This window comes from Dromiciops gliroides, chromosome 1 (genome assembly GCF_019393635.1).
Source record: "Dromiciops gliroides isolate mDroGli1 chromosome 1, mDroGli1.pri, whole genome shotgun sequence".
Classification (NCBI taxonomy): domain Eukaryota; kingdom Metazoa; phylum Chordata; class Mammalia; order Microbiotheria; family Microbiotheriidae; genus Dromiciops; species Dromiciops gliroides.
The window spans coordinates 27,742,569-27,763,360 of NC_057861.1; the positions used below are offsets into that span (position 1 = coordinate 27,742,569).

A 20,792-nucleotide genomic window follows, 5' to 3' on the forward strand; every position below is an offset into this window, starting at 1 on the left:
TGTGGTGGAGGTGGCTTCTTTTTGTTCTTATCTGTGATAGCAGTTCCATTTGATTTTGGCAGGTTCTTGGCCCTCGTCCTAATCCCCTTGAAGTGACTTTGAAAAATGTGAAACTTTTCTTACTTGATTACCTAATATGGCCTACACTGATCCTAGGCAAGAGCTCTCTCCAGTCCATGCCCTGCTACTGCCTGTTATTTAGTACTTGATCTTCTTGAAGCCATTCTAGCAACGGAATCACTTGATCTTGTAGATGATCAGCATAATCTCTTGCTCTTTTTGAAACATACAGATGTATTTTAAAATTCTCTTTTCTTGGGGCAGCTAGATGGCGCAGTGGATAGAGCACCGGCCCTGGAGTCAGGAGTACCTGAGTTCAAATCCGGCCTCAGACACTTAACACTTACTAGCTGTGTGACCCTGGGCAAGTCACTTAACTCCAATTGCCTCACCAAAAAAAAAAAATTCTCTTTTCTTTTAATTGATACTTTTGATTTTATATCATATTCATTTCCAGGTATTTCCCCTGCCAACCCAGTGAGCTCTCTTTTGTACTTAACATTTAAAAAGAAAGGGGATGGGGCAGCTAGATGGCGCAGTAGTTAAAGCACCAGCCCTGAATTCAGGAGTACCTGAGTTCAAATCCGGCCTCAGACACTTGACACTTACTAGCTGTGTGACCCTGGGCAAGTCACTTAACCCCCATTGCCTGCAAAAAAAAAAAAAAAAAAAAAGAAAGGGGAAAACAGTGGTTCAGCACACCTAACCCATCACTAAGTAGTATCTGATAGAGTATGCAGTATTCTACCCCCAGGATGGAATGGAGGAGATAAATGGGAAACCTGAGGATCAGTTATGATGGCTGCGCATATGTGAGAATGTTAGGGCCTGCACTAGGATAGTAAGGGGGGGGGGGGAATGGAGCTACAACAATCGAGGCAACAGTGTGAACAGCTTTTGTCAGTGGATGGAGGGTAGCAAAGGAGAGGGAAGCAACAGAGGTGACGCCCAAATTTTCAGTCAGTTACATATACCTGTAGTAAATGTTGTGTCGCTGCTTAATCATATTGATACATGGCGATCGAAGTGCAGGATACTTTTAGAAATATTCTGTAACAAATGAAGATAGCTTTTTCTTCCATAGTGAAAATGTACATTTCCTCACTGTAAAGTATAATTGAAAGTTTGAAGTTTAAAATTTGCTAATTGAATCACCAGCCTCCAGGAGTCACATTAAAACAGGATTTTTTTTTTTCATTGTTTCTGAAGTTCTGGCATCTAGTTTGGTGTATAACATTTCGGATGGTCAGTTCACAAGCCGTGCAGACCTCATTGATGCCGCTGGGAGCTCACTGGGACGTGGTGCTCTTGTCCCAGGACTGGGTAAGAAATTAATGCATGAAATTCCTAGGAGAAACTCATCAGATTTATAAACTTCTCTTATAAGTTCTTGGCAGTTTCCATTGAAGCAATTCATTGCATAAGTGGGATTTTGACTTTTCAGTGTTTTCGTATGTATTTTAAAAGGAGTTCTCAGCAATAGGAATGAAGCAGTTAATACTGTCCTCATCTTGAGGTGTTTATTCCAGCCTCACATCAGGATTAGACTGTAGAAGGAGAAGGAGAGCCTTAGCTTTCTGATTCAGAGGTTAAACTCAAGGGCAGGTTTGATAGTACTTTACCTATATAAGTCATTGAATGCTGCTTGTGTCATAGTTGGACTAAGCAGAATGTGCATTAGACAGAAAATTCTCTTTTATGTCTCCTTTAAAAATTCTTTCTAGTTACTCTAAAAGGAAAAACCATTGTCGAGGCGAATTTCTGCCATTGCTTAGAAAGAAACCTTGTCAAAGAACCCAATACAAGTGAAATTTGAAGGACCAGGAGCCTCTAATTTTCCTATGTAATTTAAACTCTGGTTATTATAGCATAGGTTGAACTGGCTTTTGATCTTAATTATCTGTATACCTTGAAAAGCATATAATGAGAACTTTTCATTAAAAATTCAGACTGAAGGGCAGCAATGATGCCATCCCCAGATGCCTACTATTCACCTGTGTGTCTGTGATAGATGTAGATTAGCATGTATAGATGTAGCAGCATCAAACTTCTCCTTTTCATTATTTTTATTTTTAAAATGATTAATAAGACAATTCTCATGGAAAAAACCTTCTCTCTGTCCCTCATTGTGGCATGGAGGTAACCCTAAGTCCTTGAAGGCTCTGTATCATTAGACCCCAAGATTTTTCATGGAAATTAATTTAGACAGACATGGGGTCTAGTAGCTCCTCCCTCTGTTGTCTAAGAACAGTACCATCGAGGTGTGGAAAAGCTCTTCACCACAAGTTTGGCCACAGCATCTCATGAAGACTGCTAACGTATGGAGGTGCTTGAGTGTTCCTATCACCAATAAAGATGGCATCACCTCCATGCGCTAGCAAAGTCTCGGTTCTTAGGGAGAAAGAACTTGAATAAATAGGGCAAAAACTGAAAAAATATTCAGGGAAGATACCAGGGTGATTTAAAAAAGTTTTTCTTCTGCAGGTGCTTGTTATGACACAGTAAATAACATGATATGGACATGTTCTAATGACTACATCGATCAGTGGTGCAATCCTGGGAATCAGGCTTTCCATTATGTGTGTCAAAGACTTGGAGTCAGCCACATCATTACTGAGCCAAAAGGTGAGCAAAAGGGATACTCTTGTAACCCAAGTTTGTGCCATTGAAATGTTAGAAATTGCAAAAACATCAGTGGACGGTTGGGTGAGCAATCCAGCTGGACTAATTGATCCAATTAAAGAATCAACAAGCATTTATTAAATGTCTTTTGTGTGCCAGAACTGTAGGTTAGCAGAGATTTAAAAAAAAATGAAACAGTCCTTGCTCTCATAGAGTTTACATTCTGTTGGAAAAGACAATATGGACATATAAGAGTATACAGAATAAATACAAATAAATACAAGATAGTTAAATATAAGGTGGCTGGGAAGGAAGGGCACTAGCTGGAGGACAGGGGCAGGGGCAGGGATAAACAGAGACTTCAGAGAGAGCTGCTTGAGTTGTTAATGTTGACTTACTCATAGTTCCCTCAACATTCCTGTCCTTCTGGATTCCCTTTCATTATTCGTGGTATTCTCTGTGCTGGAATGTCTTTGAATTTCTACCCATTCTCTAAAGGTGGCTTTATCCTACCCCTCTGTAATGCAGTTCTCATGAAGTTGGGTTATTTGTATTTGTGTTTGTGCCTTCTCTTATAAGCTTTGAGGGCAGAAACCCTTTCTCTAAATTGTGTGTGTCCCCCAGGGCCTGTCACAGTGCTCTGTGTAGCCTCGTCACTTAGTCTTTGTTGATTGATTGAGGGTGGAGTAAACTCAAGCAAACCTTAAACTGATGGCAATTCATTAGTCTAATGAATGACAAATACATAAAATGTTTGGGGGGAGATGTTCTTAGACCGTGGAGCCATCAACATAGGCAAGCTGGTACTGTTTGTAACTCTGTGCCATCCCCCATTTCCCATCCCCCAGGTCAAGCAGCCCTCTTAAGCCTTTCCTAATTTTCACGCCTCTTTGCCTCCTCTAGTCCTCTGATTTCAGAGGGAGGAAGTCTTTTTAAGCTCCAGAACGTTTCTAAGATCATACACCAATCGCAGCATGTGAGGGAAATAGCAAGAGGGGTGGGACCACAGTGGCTATTTGTGTGTATGGATGGGTCATTTGTATCTCATGCCTTTGTATGTTGGATCTCTCTTCCTGCTCTGTTTTTAACTTTCTAGGCGAGGCTATAACCACAAATGAGGTTATAAACCAGTTACTGCACCATGTTGGTGCCATGTGCATCCATCAACTCAATCTGCTTGCAACCAATACCAGTCTGCCAATTACCAACTTTCTGGGCAAGCAGCATCCAATTGAAGCACACCATCTTAGCAGCATTTGTGACATTATGGAGAAAGCCATGGTCAATGGAGATACCTGTATTATACGCTGCATTCTTGTTGTCTTTCAGGTGAATACATAGGTTTCAGATAAACACACTGGGAAAGGGATTCTGGAAATTGCCAGTCAACAGAAAAGATGATTTAAACCCCTCTGATTTTTGCCAGTTTTAAGGCAAAAGGTAGATTGAAGCATTCGTGAGCTGGTTTTAAATTTTAGAGACTGAAAGATTGTTGTGTTTTATCATAAAGAGGAAATATAGTAAAGCCTCCTGGTTCTGTGCTACATTCTGGTTCTCCATGAGAACTCATCCTATTCATAGCATTACAGCTACATGAATGCAAATATTTATTGATACTGCACAGTTGTACAGTAGAAAAAATTGTCTTTAAAAGTCCCCTGGGGATGCACTCACAAGACCACCTGCCATGCACTTTTTGGGGGGCAGGGTGGGGCAATGGGGGTTAAATGACTTGCTCAGGGTCACACAGCTAGTAAGTGTCAAGTGTCTGAGGTCGGATTTGAGCTCAGGTCCTCCTGAATCCAGGGCCAGTGTTTTATCCACTGTGCCACCTTGCTGCCACGCACCGCCACCCCCCCACCCCATGCACATTTAAAAATAAGAACATTTCACTCTCTCCAGGGCCTCAATGGAAAACATGCTTTTAGATGAAACTCTTCCGTTTCCGTAGGTGGTGTTTAAGTTTTTCTTCAGCCCACAAACCGAAAGGAACCGAGACATCATTCGACGGTCGGGACTTCTGCTGTGGCAATTGTTGATGGCCCCGAAAGACCAGATTTGCCCTGAAATACAGAAGGAAGTCTGTCTTGCCATCAGGTAAACTGCAGTGGATTTTCTTAGTGCTCATCACACATGGTTCTCCCAAGATGGATTAGAATTGCCCCTGCCAGTCGGTCTAATAGGTATGTCTCTTCCCCCAATGCAGAGTTGTTGAAAGACACTTTGGGGCTTCTGTTGTCTATATGAGACATAACTTAATTTGGGAGGGCATCTATACTACATTGTTTGTAATGGGGAACTTGAAGCCTGCTTTAGGGGGACCTAGAGAAAGGTTTCAGGTATTTACCTCAGTTGTCCCAGCATGGGTGTCCATCAGGGAGTGGAACAGAGGACAGAGCTTCACTTGCATATAGCTCTTTGAGCTCTAAGGTACTGTCCCCAGTTTGTTTTATAATTAATCAGTTGTACAATCAAAACCATACTTGATCTTACAGGCATCAGTAATGATTTACCCATAGCCCCTTCTATACTCCCTTCTAATCTCCAATGGCATTGTATTCACATAAAAAGCTATATATTTTCACATGATTCTAGTCCTTGTTAATATTTTTCTGGGTCCACTTTTTCCATTGTGTATTATTTCCTGTAGGTCTTGCATATTTCCACACATTCCTCTTATATTTGTCCTTCTTTAGGGCAACATAGTATTCCAGTACATCGAGGGACCACAATTTTATTCTCCAGCAATGGGACATTACAGTTTTTCTAGATTTTTACAATTAGTTTCCTTATTTCCTCATGAAAATGAATGGGTTGGACTGTAATCCCTAAGGTCCTTTCCAGCTCACATGGTGTATGGATCCATAAAACTCCCTACCCAATGTTGTGAAGAAAACCCTTGGTGAACTTTGAAGTGCTATAAATACAGGATTTGATTGTTAATTACTTCTTTCGAGTGTGTTCCAATAAGATACCTCAGGCATATGTCCCCCAGTGTTCCACAAAGGATGAACAGTCTTATGACTCTTGTGTATTGTCAGATTCCTCTCTAGAAAGATCCTCGAAAGCCTCTATGAAATTTCATCTAGACACTGTACAGCTGACCAAATGCTTTTGTGTGATGAGAGATCATTTAAATAAACCAGAGGGAAGAGGAAAGAGGAAAAGGTGCCTTACAGGAGCTCAGGACTTGCAAGGGGCCTCTGATGTCATCTAATGTGACCCACACCCAAACAGGAACCCCTGATTTCTGTTTTAAGAAGGGGGGTGGAGATGGGAAGGAAAAGTACCATAGAGCATCTTCAGATGTGACAAGATTCCAGTTAGCCTCCTCACCAACAGGAAGTCAGCCCAGAGCAGAGACGAAGCTGCTCACTCTATCCTCTCTTAGCACAGAATATCGAAGCGGGACAGAGAGCCCTGCGGGATCTAGTTTTTTCCAAATTGTCAGCAGTTCTTGTGATCATTAAAAAAACTAGACAGATTTGTTCTTCTCCCTGGGCACTGCAACACTAGATTTCCACTTTTTGTCCCTTTCCCCCAGAGTTATGTCCTTTAGTTGTTGGTTTTAGTTATTGGTTTGGTCCCCTGGCAGTGTGGCAGTTTAGACACTTGAGTGCCTCTTTTGTTTTGATAAACTCACAGCCTGGGATTGCCTAGGTAGGGTCAGACACGTCTTCTTCAAGGCATCATTACAGTGCTTCACTTCCTTTGAAACCAACTAAGATAGGTTGCCACACTACAATTAGTCTAGAGTCCATAGTTCTTTCGTTTGTGTAGAGCATGTCCAGACACAACAGGTGCCATGCTAGAGTAGAGAGAGCAAGGCCTGGCGGGGCCTAGTAAAGTAGGGCTGGCCCTGGAGTCAGGAGGGTCTGAGCTCTAATCCTGTTTGCTTGCTGTGTGACCAATCATGGACAAGTTAGATAACCTCTCTGAGCCTCAGGTAGTTCTCAAATACTCTTTAGTTTTATACAGGTTGCAATTTGTATCAGTAGAAAGAATTCCCACACCAATGAATTCCTAAATTCTTGTTGTATTGTCAGAGAGTGTGTGAGTGTGTGCCTTTCGTCTCTAAATAGGCATCTTCAGGCCTTTTTTAGTTAAAAGCTATGTTTACAGATAGATGCGCTTGGATAAAAGAAGTTTGAGATAAACTAAGCCTAATGTGATTTGCCTTGTCACCATTTTCTGTCTATATGATCCCCGCCCCCCCCCCCCCCCAATGATAGAGTAAGGAAAGAGTTCAAGTTTGGAGACCTTCTTCCTCTAAGGGAGGAGCTGGTGGCCATGATGGTGCTTATTGTCTTTTCTCTCCTTGAGGGAACTTGGGCAATGGGGACATTGCCATCTGCGGTTGCTCATAATCTGCTCTGCTCTTGGGGTTATTCTGATATGAATTTGTTAAAGCCAAATCTTCCCTTATGCTGAGAGAGCTGGGCTGCTCAGCCGCGAGAGCTGTGTGTTTGAGTCCGAGCTTGGACACTGACATTTACAGCCTGTTGCATGGCCATAAAATGAGGGGTTTCACTAGAGGACAATAGGAAGTGTCCCTTTTTCTTTTTTAAATGGAGCTTTCCAGTTTACAAAGCACTTTCCCTCAAAAGCCCCATAAGGTAGAAAGTCCAAGAATTATTGTTCTATTTTGCAGATGAGCCAACAGACGATTGGAGAGGTTAAGCTGGTATAGTCACACAGTTAATAGGGATCAGAATAGAAATTTAAATTCAGGTCTTTTGACTCTTGATCAAGCACCCTTTCTGCCGCACTAGACTGCCTCTTAATGTGACAAAGTGGGGGCAGCTAGGTGGCGCAGTGGATAAAGCACCTGCCCTGGAGTCAGGAGGACCTGAGTTCAAATCCAGCCTCAGACACTTAACACTTACTAGCTGTGTGACCCTGGGCAAGTCACTTAACCCCAATTGCCCCCCCCCACACACACACACAAAATTAATGTGACAAAGTGGATAATCTCAAAGCTTTCTTGCTTTTCTAAATCCTATGATCATATATTTAGTCACTATATGCCAGCATCTAAATGCACAATAAAATTGGCTTCCTGGGCCACCCCTATCCATTCCACTACACCAGTTGTATATGTCTACACAAGCTATATGTCAGAGAATTCACAAATAGGGCAAAGAAAGGGATCAATCTTTGTGCAGAAAATCTTGGTTCATATATGCAGGTGTATGGATTAAGTTAACTAACTCCTTTTGGAGAATTTCAGGCAGGATAAGAAATGGATATATATTAGTGAAAATGAGTATTTAGAACTCTTCTTCTAGAAAGGGCCTGGCTTGTATTTCCCTAGAATGTGTTCAAAAACTAATTTTTTGTTTTCTCTTATTTTAGCTCTGGTTTAACTATCCTGTACCCAGGAGAAGTTGAAATGAATAACTTACTTAAACTGGTCTTAACTGAAGGTGAGAATGATCTTTGGGTGACATTGTAAGAACTGACTTTGAATAGGAAATCCTTGAAGGTGGGAGCTTTTTTTCTGTATCCTCAGTGTCACCCACAAATGGGCTTCAGAAACATTTGTGGCATCGAATCGGATTGGGGAGGAGGGCTACAACGGGATAGGAATTAAAGATTCCTCTGCCCTTAGTCATATGTGAACCTGGAAGAAAATTGGAGTGTTAGAGTTTAGCTTGTTTCTTCGAATCTCAAAGACCCTTGAGCAGATGCTGCCTCATCCTCTCGGAATAGGCCCAAGACCCTGGACAAGCTGCTTAGGTTTCCTCAGCCTCCATTTCCTGTCCCACAGGATTGTTGTGAGGGTTGGATGTGTCATCATGTGAAATGCTTTGCAGACCTGGATGTGCTGTGCTAAGTGTCTGCTGTTGGGAGTCTTAAGCCAGCTTTTTCCTTTTGGCCTTCAGATTTGGAAGGTCGTGCTGAGCTAGAACTTGATCCCTCGGTCACAGGAAGATATGGAGGGGCAGAAGTCATAAGCCTTGAGGGGTCTTTGTATTCAGGGAGCAGATAACCTGGGTGGCCGAATGAGTAACAATAGCACCTAACGTTCTGGTCTTTACACTTCGAACATTTAAACTGTTACCCCCAAGTTATTTCCTAGGGAGTCAGGTTCCCCAGCACCAGTGCTGGAGTATATTGTAAACCTTTGTACTATCACAGGAGAGAGAAACACTGGGCTCTCCCAGCTGCGCGATGTCATCCTGACCAGTCTGGCTGAACAGCTCCAGAACAATCGCTTTGGGAGTGATGAAGATGATCACTACAGGTGACGCACTTACATTGTTCCTCAGTCATCCTGGCTTAGCCTCGGCACTTGGCTTGCCCTTAGGAGTATATCACAGCATCGACTCTAACACTGAGCAAACCGGGGAGGGGGCAAACGTTTGGGCATTTGTAATGCTTTTCCATATTCAGGTTTTTAAATAAAAGTTTAAAGTTAGTTAAGTCAGTGCCCCTTTTTGCCACATGGGTTGGTGCAACCTAGAAAGAGCCCCAGGCTCGAAGGCAGGAGGGTTCTTGGCCTAACTGTGCCAAAATGGGACTGGGTGACCTGGTGTAATTCACTGCCCCTCATGCAGGCTCTTCCCTTCTTCTCAACTGTAAAGTGAAGGGTTTGGACTGGAATCCAGTGCAATTCAAAGATCTGTACTTAACTTTATGCCACTGAGGTGTGAAAAGAGCTTTAGTCTCAGAACTCTGATAATGAGTGGGGGAAAGTCATCAATAAATTCCACTGCTGATGTGATAAATCCCATTTTGTCAGGAGAGGAAGTCAGGCCTAGAATTTAAAAAGATGTGCCTGAAACGATAAGGGATATTGGCTATTAAGAAGGCACAGAGGAGGGTCAGCTAGGTGGCTCAGTGGATAGAGCACCGGTCCTGGAAGTCAGGAGGACCTGACCTGAGTTCAAATCTGGGCTCAGACACTTAACACTCACTAGCTGTGTGACCCTGGGCAAGTCACTTAACAACCCCAACTGCCTCACCAAAAAAAAAGGCACAGGAGGGGCAGCCAGGTGGTGCAGTGGGTAAAGCACTAGCCTTGGATTCAGAAGGACCTGAGTTCAAATCTGGCCTCAGACACTTGACACTTATTAGCTGTGTGACCCCGGGCAAGTCACTTAACTTTCATTGCCCCGCCAAAAAAAAAAAGACGACGACAGAAAAAAAGAGGGCACAGGTGCATCGTTGGCCCCTTGGCCTTGACATTATTGCTGGACTCCAGGTTTTTCTGTCATTTACAGCAGAGGTCAACAAAGTAAGGCCAGCTGACCAAATATGGCCCACACCTGTGTTTGTAGGGCTCTCAACGGAAACTTCATTTTGAAATGTAAAAACAGCAGTTAGCTCACAGGCCATATGAAACAGGTGGAGAGCTGGATTTGGCCTGTGGATGACTACAGGTGCCTGACCTCTGGTTCACCTTCATGGGGACAATACCCTCTCCCAGGCCAAAAGGAGCCGTCTCTACTTGGATGCCACACATTTTCCTCTTGGCACCTTGGCCACATATGTTGGTTTGGCAAATGATCATTTATTTGGTTGTAAGGTCAGTTCAATGAGTCTTTCTGTATCTTCAGTGTGGTTTCTCAGGGCTTACCAATTGTGTGAAATGTGTCCTTTAACTGATAAGCCATCAACATTTTACTGTTACATTTTTCCTACATTTTCAAGACTAAATGATGAACTTTTGCACTACATTCTGAAGATTGTTGTTCGAGAGTCCTGTATCTTAATCACCAAGTGCCAAACAGTCTCTAAAGATGATTTTCAAAGACTTCTTTCAACGGTGCCCGTAAGTAAATTGCATTTCATGAAAGCAGGTTTTCTTGAGCTGCCTTCTTTCAGTTCTCCCAAATGTAGGCACACTGTGCATAGTGAGAGAGAGGTCAGAAGCAGGCCTTGACCGTCAGGGGGCTGAGTACTTTTGGGTTAGGCCCTGGAGCACCCATATCCTCCAAACTCTGTCTCTTACCTGAATCCCCAGCGCAGAGGCAAAGAGCTGGATGCAGGGTGGGCGGTGTGCCTTTTTGCTCACTGATGAGCTTTTAAGATGCAGGTGTTTAATCTGGTGCCACACACAAATGAACCCAATCTGCTCGGCCAAAGGAAATGGGCACCAGAGATCACTTTTTAGAGTCAGACACGAGGCCCTGCGTGATGGGGGGTGGGGGGGGAAGGCAAGGAGAGGGGCCAGGAGGAGGAGGAAAAGAAGGTGCATGATACACAGCAGCATGATTTAGTGGCTGGTGGGAGGCTGGCTTTATACAGCCTGGCTGGGAGATGTGAGCAGCTCACTCAGCCCCTCTGTGCCCAGCACCTCCTGGGATAAACTATCTTCTGCAGTGGTGGAGGGCATCTCCACACCAGGCCCTAAACGGACAAAATCGGTCCATTGTCCTGAGTGGTTGGAGTAGGGACAGTGTAAGATGGAAGCAACGGGGAAAGGAGCTTTGGCCCCTTAGTGAAGTCTCGCACATTGACTCTGCAATGGTTCATTTAAACAAGTGACTTGGGATTTGTCTTCTGTGTTGCCCTTCTCTCCCTTGCTTGTCTGAACATTTCTAAAGGATTTGCATCTTCTGTGTTTTCAGTAGCGTTTAGCTCATTCCAGTTGCCCTTATTTGTATTAAAGGCTGCTTCCTCCTGCCTGCGCTATCTGATGGCGGTACAGAACCACCTTCTCAGTAACACGGTTTTGATTAAGCCCGATGAAAACGATGACAGTGACAGTTCCTTGCAGGGAGAGACATTGAAGGTACAGGTAAACACCAAGCTTTATTCTAATGAGGCTTTCTCCAGTGTGTAGGGCACTGCTTAACTGGCTGCATCTCTGGGCGACTCAGTGGCCGATCTCACCATGTGGGCGCGTTTTTCATGAGAGGCTAATGGTGCCTCACGTATCACGGGGGTTTTCACGCTGTTGCTCTCTTGCGAGTGTATTTGTGACCCTGTTGTCATGTGGTGTCCCAGTTGGCCCATTTGAGGATTCCTACCTTCACCTTCCTTTCCAGACGTGTAGAAAGAAACAGAAGAATCCTGGGCTTTATAGATGATGCCCCATGCCCCTGAAAGTCATGTGCCTTAGGCTGGGAGGGAGACCTTGTAGACATGAAACATTCAGAGAAGTTTGTTTGTGTCCTGTCCTCTTGTGATGCAGGTCCCTTTGTTGCAAAGGAAGCTTAGCCTCCTTTTCATAATTTCTCTAAGTCATTTGGTTTTTTGTTGTTGGTTTTTTTTAACTCATAACTCATCTCAACTTTTCTGTAATTATTTTCTAGAAATTGTCAACAAATATTCAGTAATTTGTCCTAAAATAGCAATTAGAATAAGCCAAAGATTGTTATTGCTATAATTATATCATTTCAACAGATGCTTGGACCTTTTGTTGGCATCTTTATGTCGCGTTTTATCATTTGGGGAGGACTTAAGAACTAGGTAACTAATCTGTTCAATCCTAAAAAATTTTTATTTAGATAATTCCCTCCTCCCCACAAAAATACCCAGCCACAAACAACCCCCTGGAAAATGAAAGGAAAAAGTTCTTGCAGAATCCCTTTATTTCTGCTGAATGCATTTTGACCTAAATTCCATGTAAATTGTATATCTAGCACTCCTTCATCTTGATACAACATTAATTTGGAGATGGGGGGATTTTCTTCTCCAAATAGAACTTGGGTAAAAACTGGAAGCAGCTATATTACAGATTGCAGCCTAGAATCTATTTTATATCTCGTTGTATATTTGTGTTCTTTCAAAGAGAGCTCACTATAGGGATGTAGCCAGGATTTAGGGGGAGCCTCTATCTGAGTTATTGGGACATTTTGGGGGCTGGGGAAATGGATATAACAAACTGCATTCATGGTCAAATCCCTCAAACACAAGAAGTCTGGATGCAGTGATTATTACCCAAAGCTATTACATAGTCATCAACCTTTTTCTTTTAAAAACTGCAGTTTTAAAGTTAATCTAATGAAAAGGAGCCCCAGAAAATCCCTGACATGAAAGTAGTCTTCTCTCTGTACGTCTCAAAAGAGTCCAAGTTTACCTGTTTTGTTATTCATACACTGGAAGAATCATCATGAGGCAATGTGTACCATCTCATCTTAGGGCTTGTAACGTGGCATTTCTAAAGAAAAGTTGAGATTTCTATAGAGAGGGTAGACTAAATTTTTCCAGGAACTTTGAAATTGTATCCCCTTCCCCAGAATCTACTCAAGAAGAGCTTTTTTGACTTGTTAATAGCCTGTAACGTCTGCTCCTTCAGCCGAGTGTTTTGTCTGTTTCCAAGTGTATGGGTGTGAGACATTGAGTAAAAGCTAAGTTGTGTTGTTACAGAACTGTTGTGTATTTGTTTCATCTCTTCACCTTATGTGCCCTTTCCCTGTACATACGCCTTTCACTGTTGTGTTTCTCTCCTTAGCTACCCTCATATCACCTCAGGCCGTCTTCCACCTGTGCAGTTCCTTGGCTGGCCACCAGCAACTCTCTTGTGCTGGATGGGATGGGGACAGTGCCTTTCCTCTCTAGGGACTTGACGTGCCCCTCTGTGAACCGTGGCGTAATTGTGCCAGCGCTCGCTCCGGGGCGTAGCATCCCAAATCCAATGGCCACTTGAAGTCCCAGTGGAGTTTCTGCTTTGGGCCGACCCCGTCCACCACGTCATTTAATTTGGAAGCATTTGTTTTTCTTTTTCTTTTCACTTGTCAATGTATTCATCAGAATGTGAAGTCTAACACTGTGACATTTTGTCCTAGGAGCTAAAGGCCAGCATTTTGGCTCTTGCTACCCAAATCCTAACTGGATGTGACGAAGTCCTAGAAATGCTTCAGCAAGTCACAACTGCGCTCCTGAACAGTGACATAGCTGACCGGGACCAGAGGTGAGCTGCACTGAGTGTCAATGAGGCCAAGGAGGTGGAGGGGCTGGCTTAGAATGTGAACACCAACTCAGCTCTGGCATCATCTGTTTGTACTTCAGAGGTGATCTTAGCGATGAAATCCCCAAAAGGCAGGAACTTAAATCTAAAGACAGCAGAATCTGTTTTCTTAGTGTTTTAATTTATATTGATGGGGCAGCTAGGTGGCACAGTGGATAGAGCACAGGCCCTGGAGTCAGGAGGATCTGAGTTCAAATCTGGCCTCAGACACTTAACAGTTACTAGCTGTGTGACCCTGGGCAAGTCACTCAACCCCAATTGCCTCACCAAGAAACAAAGCAAAACAAAACAAAATGTATATTGATACCTTTTGTTTCTTAATGCCACCTGACCTGCACCCTACCCAATACACCCATTTAACAAAAATCAACTCACACCCGTCTAGAAGCACATTCCATGTCCATAGTCAGAGCTGTAATTAGAACAAGGCCAGAGGAGCTTTGGTCCGGTGTGCAGGAGTGGAGGGGGATGGATGGAACAGGCAGGGAGGCCACAGTACCACACCATTAGGAGAACTTCTTCCTTTCCCTTTCCGCCTCCCCCAGAAATCCTGTGCCTGTGGTGCCGCTGCTGAAGAGCCACCTTCCTCCAGATCCCCTGCCCCGATACTGGGCCCTCTCCCCCAGCCTAGGCTTCTTCCTAGTAGGTTCCTTCCTCTTATTTACCTTAAAAAGTATCCTGTTTCTTCACTGACGTCTTTCAGTGTTGCCTCTTCCCGGGATAGAAATGACTGTGAATCCTCAGAGTTAGAAGGGCCTGCTGAGGCCATCTGGTTCAGTGCACACCTTAACAAGCATCTCCTTTGGAGCCTCTCTGACGCGGATCATCTGCTCCGAGGGCGGCCATTCAGGCTGCCATTCCACCCTGAGACGGTTCTCATGAGCCACATCTTCCTGACTCCCAGCCCAAGTCTGCTATTGCCCAGGTTCTACCCACTCGGGCCAGCTCTGCCCTCTGGGCCCCGTCCCTCTTCCACATGGGGGCCCTTGAAATAGGAGAAGGCAGCTCTTCGGCCTTTCCTAAGGGATCTTTTCTCCTAGGCAAACTTGCATGGGATTGTCCACAATTTATCTAGGCTTCCTTTTCTTTCCTCAACAAAAGAAGCCCCTAAATGAATCTATCTCATCGTGATATAGCTGAGTCAGAGCAATAATAGTAACTTGTCATTTTTGCCATGTGGCATACCATTCTTCACCTTCTTTCTAATGATCTGACAACTGGGCTTTCCCTCAATTTCCTTCTCTTCAAATAGCACCCACACAGGTGACCACTTGCCGTCAAGCTCCTCAGAATATATGCTTCCTGATGAGAAAGAATCCCTCACCAGGGTTGCGAATGACTCCTATTCAAAAACTCCCAAGATTTTACTTTTCATTGCTGTGGGTGCTGCTTTGACTGCCATAGATTTTGACCCTGCCACTCCTTAGCAAGTCATCTTTCTTTGTCTCTGAGGCCACGGAGAAGGACCATAATGAAGGAGGAGGTCCTCGCTGTGGTTTTTTTTGAGAAGTATCAAAGGTCTTTATTTACATTCATGTGCAAATGGGCCTTTTATCTCTTAACCCGGCCGGCCCCTCCCTTCTTCCTCAGTTACCAAGACAGGTGCCAAGACAGTGGCACCAAATGCTAGCCAGTCGGAATGCAGTATAATCAAAGGGGTAACCCAAGGAGGACACTTTTTAAGGAGAACAAGAGAAAGGAAGCTAGTAGGAAGAAACCAGCAGCAGGGACGGGGCAGCAGGGCGGTTCTTCCCAAGGAGAGGCTGATGCTTGCAGGGAGTCTGTTTCCATCAGCAGGTGGATGAGCCTGTTTGAAGGTGATGGGTCTACTCTGATAACAGCCGTATGACCTGCTCTCTGCTGAAGAAGTTTGGCAAAGTAATTACTCAGTAATGATAACAATAATGGCAGCTGACAGTTCTGTGGCACTTACCATGTGCCAGGCCCTGTGTTTAGCTCTTTACAATTATTATGCCATGTGATTCTCAGAACAGCCTGGGAGGTGGGAGCTATTCATTGTTATCCCTGTTTTACAGCTAAGGAAACTGAGGCAGAGGTGAAGTGATTTACCCAGGACCATATAGCTATCTAGTGTCTGACATGCAAGATTTGAGCTCAAGTCTTCTAGATTCTAGGCCCAGTGTCCTATCCATTGGGTCAGCCTGCTACCACTGTATGATCACTGAGAGTACAGATTGTTTTCTTTGTATTTCTGTCCCCGTTACCTAGTGGAGTACCTGGCCCATAGGAGGTACTTAAGAAATACAGGTTGATAGGATGGTTGTTTGGCTGGTTGGTTGGTCGGTCGGTCGGTCAGTCCTGCCACAGCTGTTTCTCTGCTTGCAAAAGCTTGGAGAGAACTCTGGGCCATCCAGCCTTGTCCAGCATAGTCATGACGAGGGAGTGGGGTGAGTAGGATCCTAGTGAAGGGAATGTCTACACAGCTAAAGCCTGTGGAAAAGAGGACTTTTCGTGGCTCAGCTTTGGCTTGGTACTCTGACTTTGTCCAGTCCTAACACATGCCCAGGGGTTGGGTCTCTAAAGGGAACACTATCATTTTTACTGTCTTTATTTTTGTTTTGTTTTTTCCCTTTTGGTCTGTTCTTTCACAGTGTGACTATTGTGGAGGTGTTTACATGATTGCTCGTATATAACTTATATCAAACTGTTTACTGTTTTAGGGAGGGAGGGAGAAAAATTTGGAACTCAAAAAATTTTTAAATGAATGTTAAAAATTACCTTTACATGTAACTGGAAAAAATAAAATACTATATTTTAAAAAAATAAAAGAATAGTATACACAGGTCTCAGACTTATAACACACACACACACACACACACACACACGTGTGCGCATGCACACACAGGCTGTGACATACTCTGACACCTAGCTATGGGGGAGGTGTAATCTGATGTGCAAGACTGGAAGCCTAAATTCTATTTCTATCTATGACTTGGATATCCTTTTTAAGCTAGAAAAAAAATTTATATAACACCTCCCTCTTCTTTGACACTCCCACACACACTGGCCTCCCTTCCTTTCTCTGAGTGTAGAGATTAAGAAAAGGTAATCCTTGAAGTAGCATATAAAATCTTCTCTACACCTGCACAGTATCTGCCTGGATTGTCTGAGTGGTCAGTGGAGCCAAAGGTTTAGTGGGGTGGGAGTGGCTGAAGCGCCACAAGTGTTTGATTTCTCCCCCCAACAACTGCAAAGCCCATACGGTAAATAAGGACCCTACTTTGTTTACCATAACCATGTAGGGTGGTAATTTACCTGTTTGGAATTTGTTTTATAGATTTTATGTGAATTAGGAAAAGAAAAACACCCAGTAAATTTCATTAGAAGGCAACTGGATTCCCCCCTCACCTGTCTGGTAAAGTCACTGATGTAAGATGATATTTTCTCCCAGCTCTCTGTTCTCACCTTCCTTTGAGGAAGGTAGAAAGTATTTAATGTTGACTTAGATTTCTGGGTTAAACCATAATTAACAGGTTCAATGAGTTTGAGTTTAATAGACATTTGTTCAGATAAATGTCAGACAACTTTCGGTTGTTTCCACACTCCTGAAAATGGCTTAGGCTGTGATTTTTTGGATATTTTGCAGATTAAAAGGCTTGGAACAAGTCACTAAGGCTACAATGCTTGGTCACCTTCTTCCCGTGTTACTGACTTCCCTGATGCACCCAAATTTACAGACGTTGACAATGGCAGATGCTCTGATGCCCCAGCTGGTGCAGCTGGTGCTTTATACCAGTCAGGTATGGCCTTGGATGTTGGCTGAGGGAACTGGCTTTGGAGGCAGAGGGCAGGGGTGGAAGTAAGTCTTCATGTCTTAAAAAGAGAACTAGCATCTAAAATCAATAGGTAGCTGAGGGCCATTCTTCCTTTCTGATCACATAACTTATTTATGAATCCTGCATGCCGAGCTCTTTTGTACGTGTAGGACGACAAACCCAACATTCTCTTTGATCCCTTAGGCCCTTGGCAGCTGCTGGTGGCAGTGCATTCTTTGCACAGCATTACAGACTTTAATTAAGGAAAATGATGTTAACAGGTTTGAGTAATATTATTTACTGAGTGCTAGAAAGTCAGCTGGAGTGAGTCAGCAGCCCCTAGTTCTAAGTTTGGCTTTTGGATAACCTTAAGTGATTTACTTAAATTCTCGGTGCCTTTATCTCTTTGTTTGTAAAATGGAGTTAATATCTTCAGCCCCTATTTAGCAAGACAAAAGAGGTCATCTGGGTGACCCTGACCTCCTCACTCTACTTGATTTCCTGGCCTATTGTTATTGTTATTGAAATTAGGATGTGTAACTTAAGATGATGGGTTGTGTGTTTCAGACGGCCTTGCTGCTTAAAACTCAGTCTCCGGTTTTTGCCGAAATGGGCTGTTCCCCTTGTGGTACATCGGATCAGAAGGGCAGGCTGTTCCCAGAGGAGAGGTGATTGATTCTGCTTTGTCAAATGAACCCCCTACATCATTATTATTATTATCGTCATCATTATTTTTAGTGAAGGCTTGTTATCTTTTCACAGTGTTTCCTGTCAGGGGAAATGTAACTTGGAAAAGAAAAGAATTAGAGGGTCAACATTATATAGTTGTTTGTAAAATTGCTTTGTAGATTTATGAAAAGTTGGGGTTTTTTAAGTGCATTTGATATCTGTAAAGAACTGCGAGATGAGTCCAACCACTGAACTAAAATGAAGGTCAGCTCTGCTTTTCTCCAGAGCTGTTTAACAAAAAGATCTGCCCAGAGGAGAGAGCGCTAAAGTTGGATCAGTGTAAGCGATAAGGTCCTATCAGTCTCTACTCCATAATACAGGAGTGAGTAAATTAAGTTAGAATGGGCAGCATTAGACCTGGGAATTTCTTACTGTCTCATGCAAATGAAAGTTAATGATTTGCATTTGTGTAGGACTTAGATCCTGAAAAGAAGTGTGTGTGTGTGTGGGGGGGGGGCGTTGGTGAGGTATTTTAAAGGAAAAATTGCCAGGTTGCTCCCTTGGCAATCAATGCAGCGATCTAACTTCTCCTTTGAGGAGAAAATGTGTTTTAGAAGTCTTTAACCATAGGGATTTTTGATCCAGTGGCATATACTTCCCATTGATTGCCATTGTTAGCATCCATTTCATAAATCACAAACAAAACCCAGTGTTAACAGAATGCATGCTTTGTAAAATCTTTCAATGGGATCCTTCCATGTGGTCTCGTGGGAGCATCTCGTTAACTTGCTGTATTAGGATGGATAAACGTTTGGGGGTTTGGTTGAAATATTTGGTCCTTGCTGCTCCAATATATCATTGTCTCTTTCTCTGTTTTAAGAATGTTGGAAGAGAAAGAAGAGCCAGGTTTTCTCACTGGATTAAAGATTCCTGCCCCGTGGGCTGCAGGGAAGACAGTGGAAACAGTTCACCCAGTCAGAGACAACTATAAATTTAAAGAAACAGTCCATATCCCAGGAGCTCGCTGTCTCTATCTTAGATTTGATAGCCGATGTTCTTCACAGTATGACTACGACAAGGTAAGGAAGGACCAATATGGAAACATTTCTAGGCTGAACATGCTAATTGCCTATATGCTTCTCATTGATTTATTTCACTGTCTGTTTATTGTTTTGCTTTGGTTTTTTGTTTGGTTTTTTGCTAGTGGTCACCATTCATGACACCTTATTTCTGTCCACAGATATCTCTACAGAGATCCTTCCTAAAATAATGTCAAGAAGGGTAGTGATTGAGGGAGTTAAAGAACCACCACTTCTGCAGATGAAAAACAGGGTTTTGAAATGAAATTAAGATTCTAAAGCCTTTCCTTTTTCTCTGCCATGTGGTGCAAATCTAGGCTTTTCAGGAACCGCTAGCCAATTTGCTATTGATTTTTTTTCTTATGGCAAGCTGCAAGAGTATTGTGAAAACTTGTCAGTGACCTCTATTTGAGCCATAAGACACAAAGAGGGAAATTCTTCTTTAGAGATCCCAAAGTAGATCTTCTGGTCTCCTCCTTCTGATCATGGACCTTCCTCTGCAGAGAGGCATTGTGAGGTTCCATTCCCATAAAATGGTCTCCCCACATGCATCTGGAGAGGGAAGAGCGCTGGCAATCCTTGTGGCTACTGAGTGATAGGGATTGTACCTGACTTCATTGACTATCACTTCCAGTGCCACACAGATCTTTGAGAAGAAACATTTTTCCACATTCAGGCTTATAGTCATACCTAGACAAACGTATAAACGGAGAGAGAAAAACTTAGGGGAGAGGATAGGAGCCTCGTGAGAAGAGGCTTATCGAGCCTATGGATGAACAGTTTTTACGGACACCAGAGAGGGAAGGTTCCTTAGGTAGTCCTTACCTCAATTTGCTATTGACTGAACAAGAGGAATTGGCTTTAGATTGCTGCAGGAGATAGTTCTATTAATACGGAGGAGAAATTTTTAACTGTTACTATTATGAGATGGTTCAATACACATTTCAGTGCTCTTTGGCGCACACTTATTATGTGCCTAGTATGTAAGAAGACTGGTGAGGGCATTGTAGAATCGGTCCCATCTCCCTATGAATATGTATGGTCTAATATACATAACACAATCACACAATGACAGAGTGAAAAGACCTTACCAGCCATCCAGCTCTGATGGGAAAGACTCAGCTCTGATTCTTGTTACCTCTGTGACATTGGACAAGCCACTCTACTTTCTTGGGCCTCAGTTTCTTCACCTGTAACATTAAGGGGTTGGACCAGGTGACCAGCTCTAAGTCTTAAGTCATTCTCTGACCCTAGTTCAACCTATAAATGAACAAGAATCCTTTTTCTAACCTGCTTGACAAGTGGCCCTCAGTGAGGAGGAGCCCATGGAACTTGAGAAAAGCTTGAGTTCAGAGCGAGTTTTGCCTTGAATCCAGCCTGAATCTGGCACTCTGCGACTTTGACCCATTGTTCTCCCCTCTGAAGCCAGAATAAGCAAGTCTGGTCACTCTTGCACGTGGCAGCCCTTCATATGCTCAGAAACAGCCACCTTGTGCCCACTAAGCCTCTCTCCTCCAGGGTCAAGATCCCCAGCTCCTTTGCTTTGTCATCAGATGGTCTTGAGGCCCTGAATGTCCTCCTACTTACCAATGTTCTTCTTAAATGCGGGTCCTCCCCCTGCCCCCAAACTGATCATAATACTCTGCCTCTTCCTCTCATGGAGCT

At 43.4% G+C, this 20,792-nt stretch overlaps 1 protein-coding gene across 7 annotated transcripts in view; it reads left to right on the forward strand.

Annotated features, from left to right (window-relative positions):
- The window catches only part of HECTD4 (HECT domain E3 ubiquitin protein ligase 4), a 171,890-nt gene that overhangs the window by 83,428 nt on the left and 67,670 nt on the right, over positions 1 to 20,792 (forward strand). For 5 of the 7 annotated variants that reach the window (XM_043968519.1, XM_043968533.1, XM_043968548.1 and 2 more), the window contains exons 10-21: positions 1,270 to 1,383; positions 2,545 to 2,685; positions 3,779 to 4,011; positions 4,634 to 4,779; positions 8,038 to 8,108; positions 8,824 to 8,929; positions 10,339 to 10,459; positions 11,300 to 11,428; positions 13,422 to 13,546; positions 17,211 to 17,364; positions 17,947 to 18,047; positions 18,929 to 19,127. In XM_043968519.1, the coding sequence (XP_043824454.1) occupies positions 1,270 to 1,383; positions 2,545 to 2,685; positions 3,779 to 4,011; positions 4,634 to 4,779; positions 8,038 to 8,108; positions 8,824 to 8,929; positions 10,339 to 10,459; positions 11,300 to 11,428; positions 13,422 to 13,546; positions 17,211 to 17,364; positions 17,947 to 18,047; positions 18,929 to 19,127 (1,640 nt within the window). The remainder of the gene's footprint in view (positions 1 to 1,269; positions 1,384 to 2,544; positions 2,686 to 3,778; positions 4,012 to 4,633; positions 4,780 to 8,037; positions 8,109 to 8,823; positions 8,930 to 10,338; positions 10,460 to 11,299; positions 11,429 to 13,421; positions 13,547 to 17,210; positions 17,365 to 17,946; positions 18,048 to 18,928; positions 19,128 to 20,792) is intronic. The other 2 variants (XM_043968540.1, XM_043968562.1) reach the window with 1 other exon arrangement.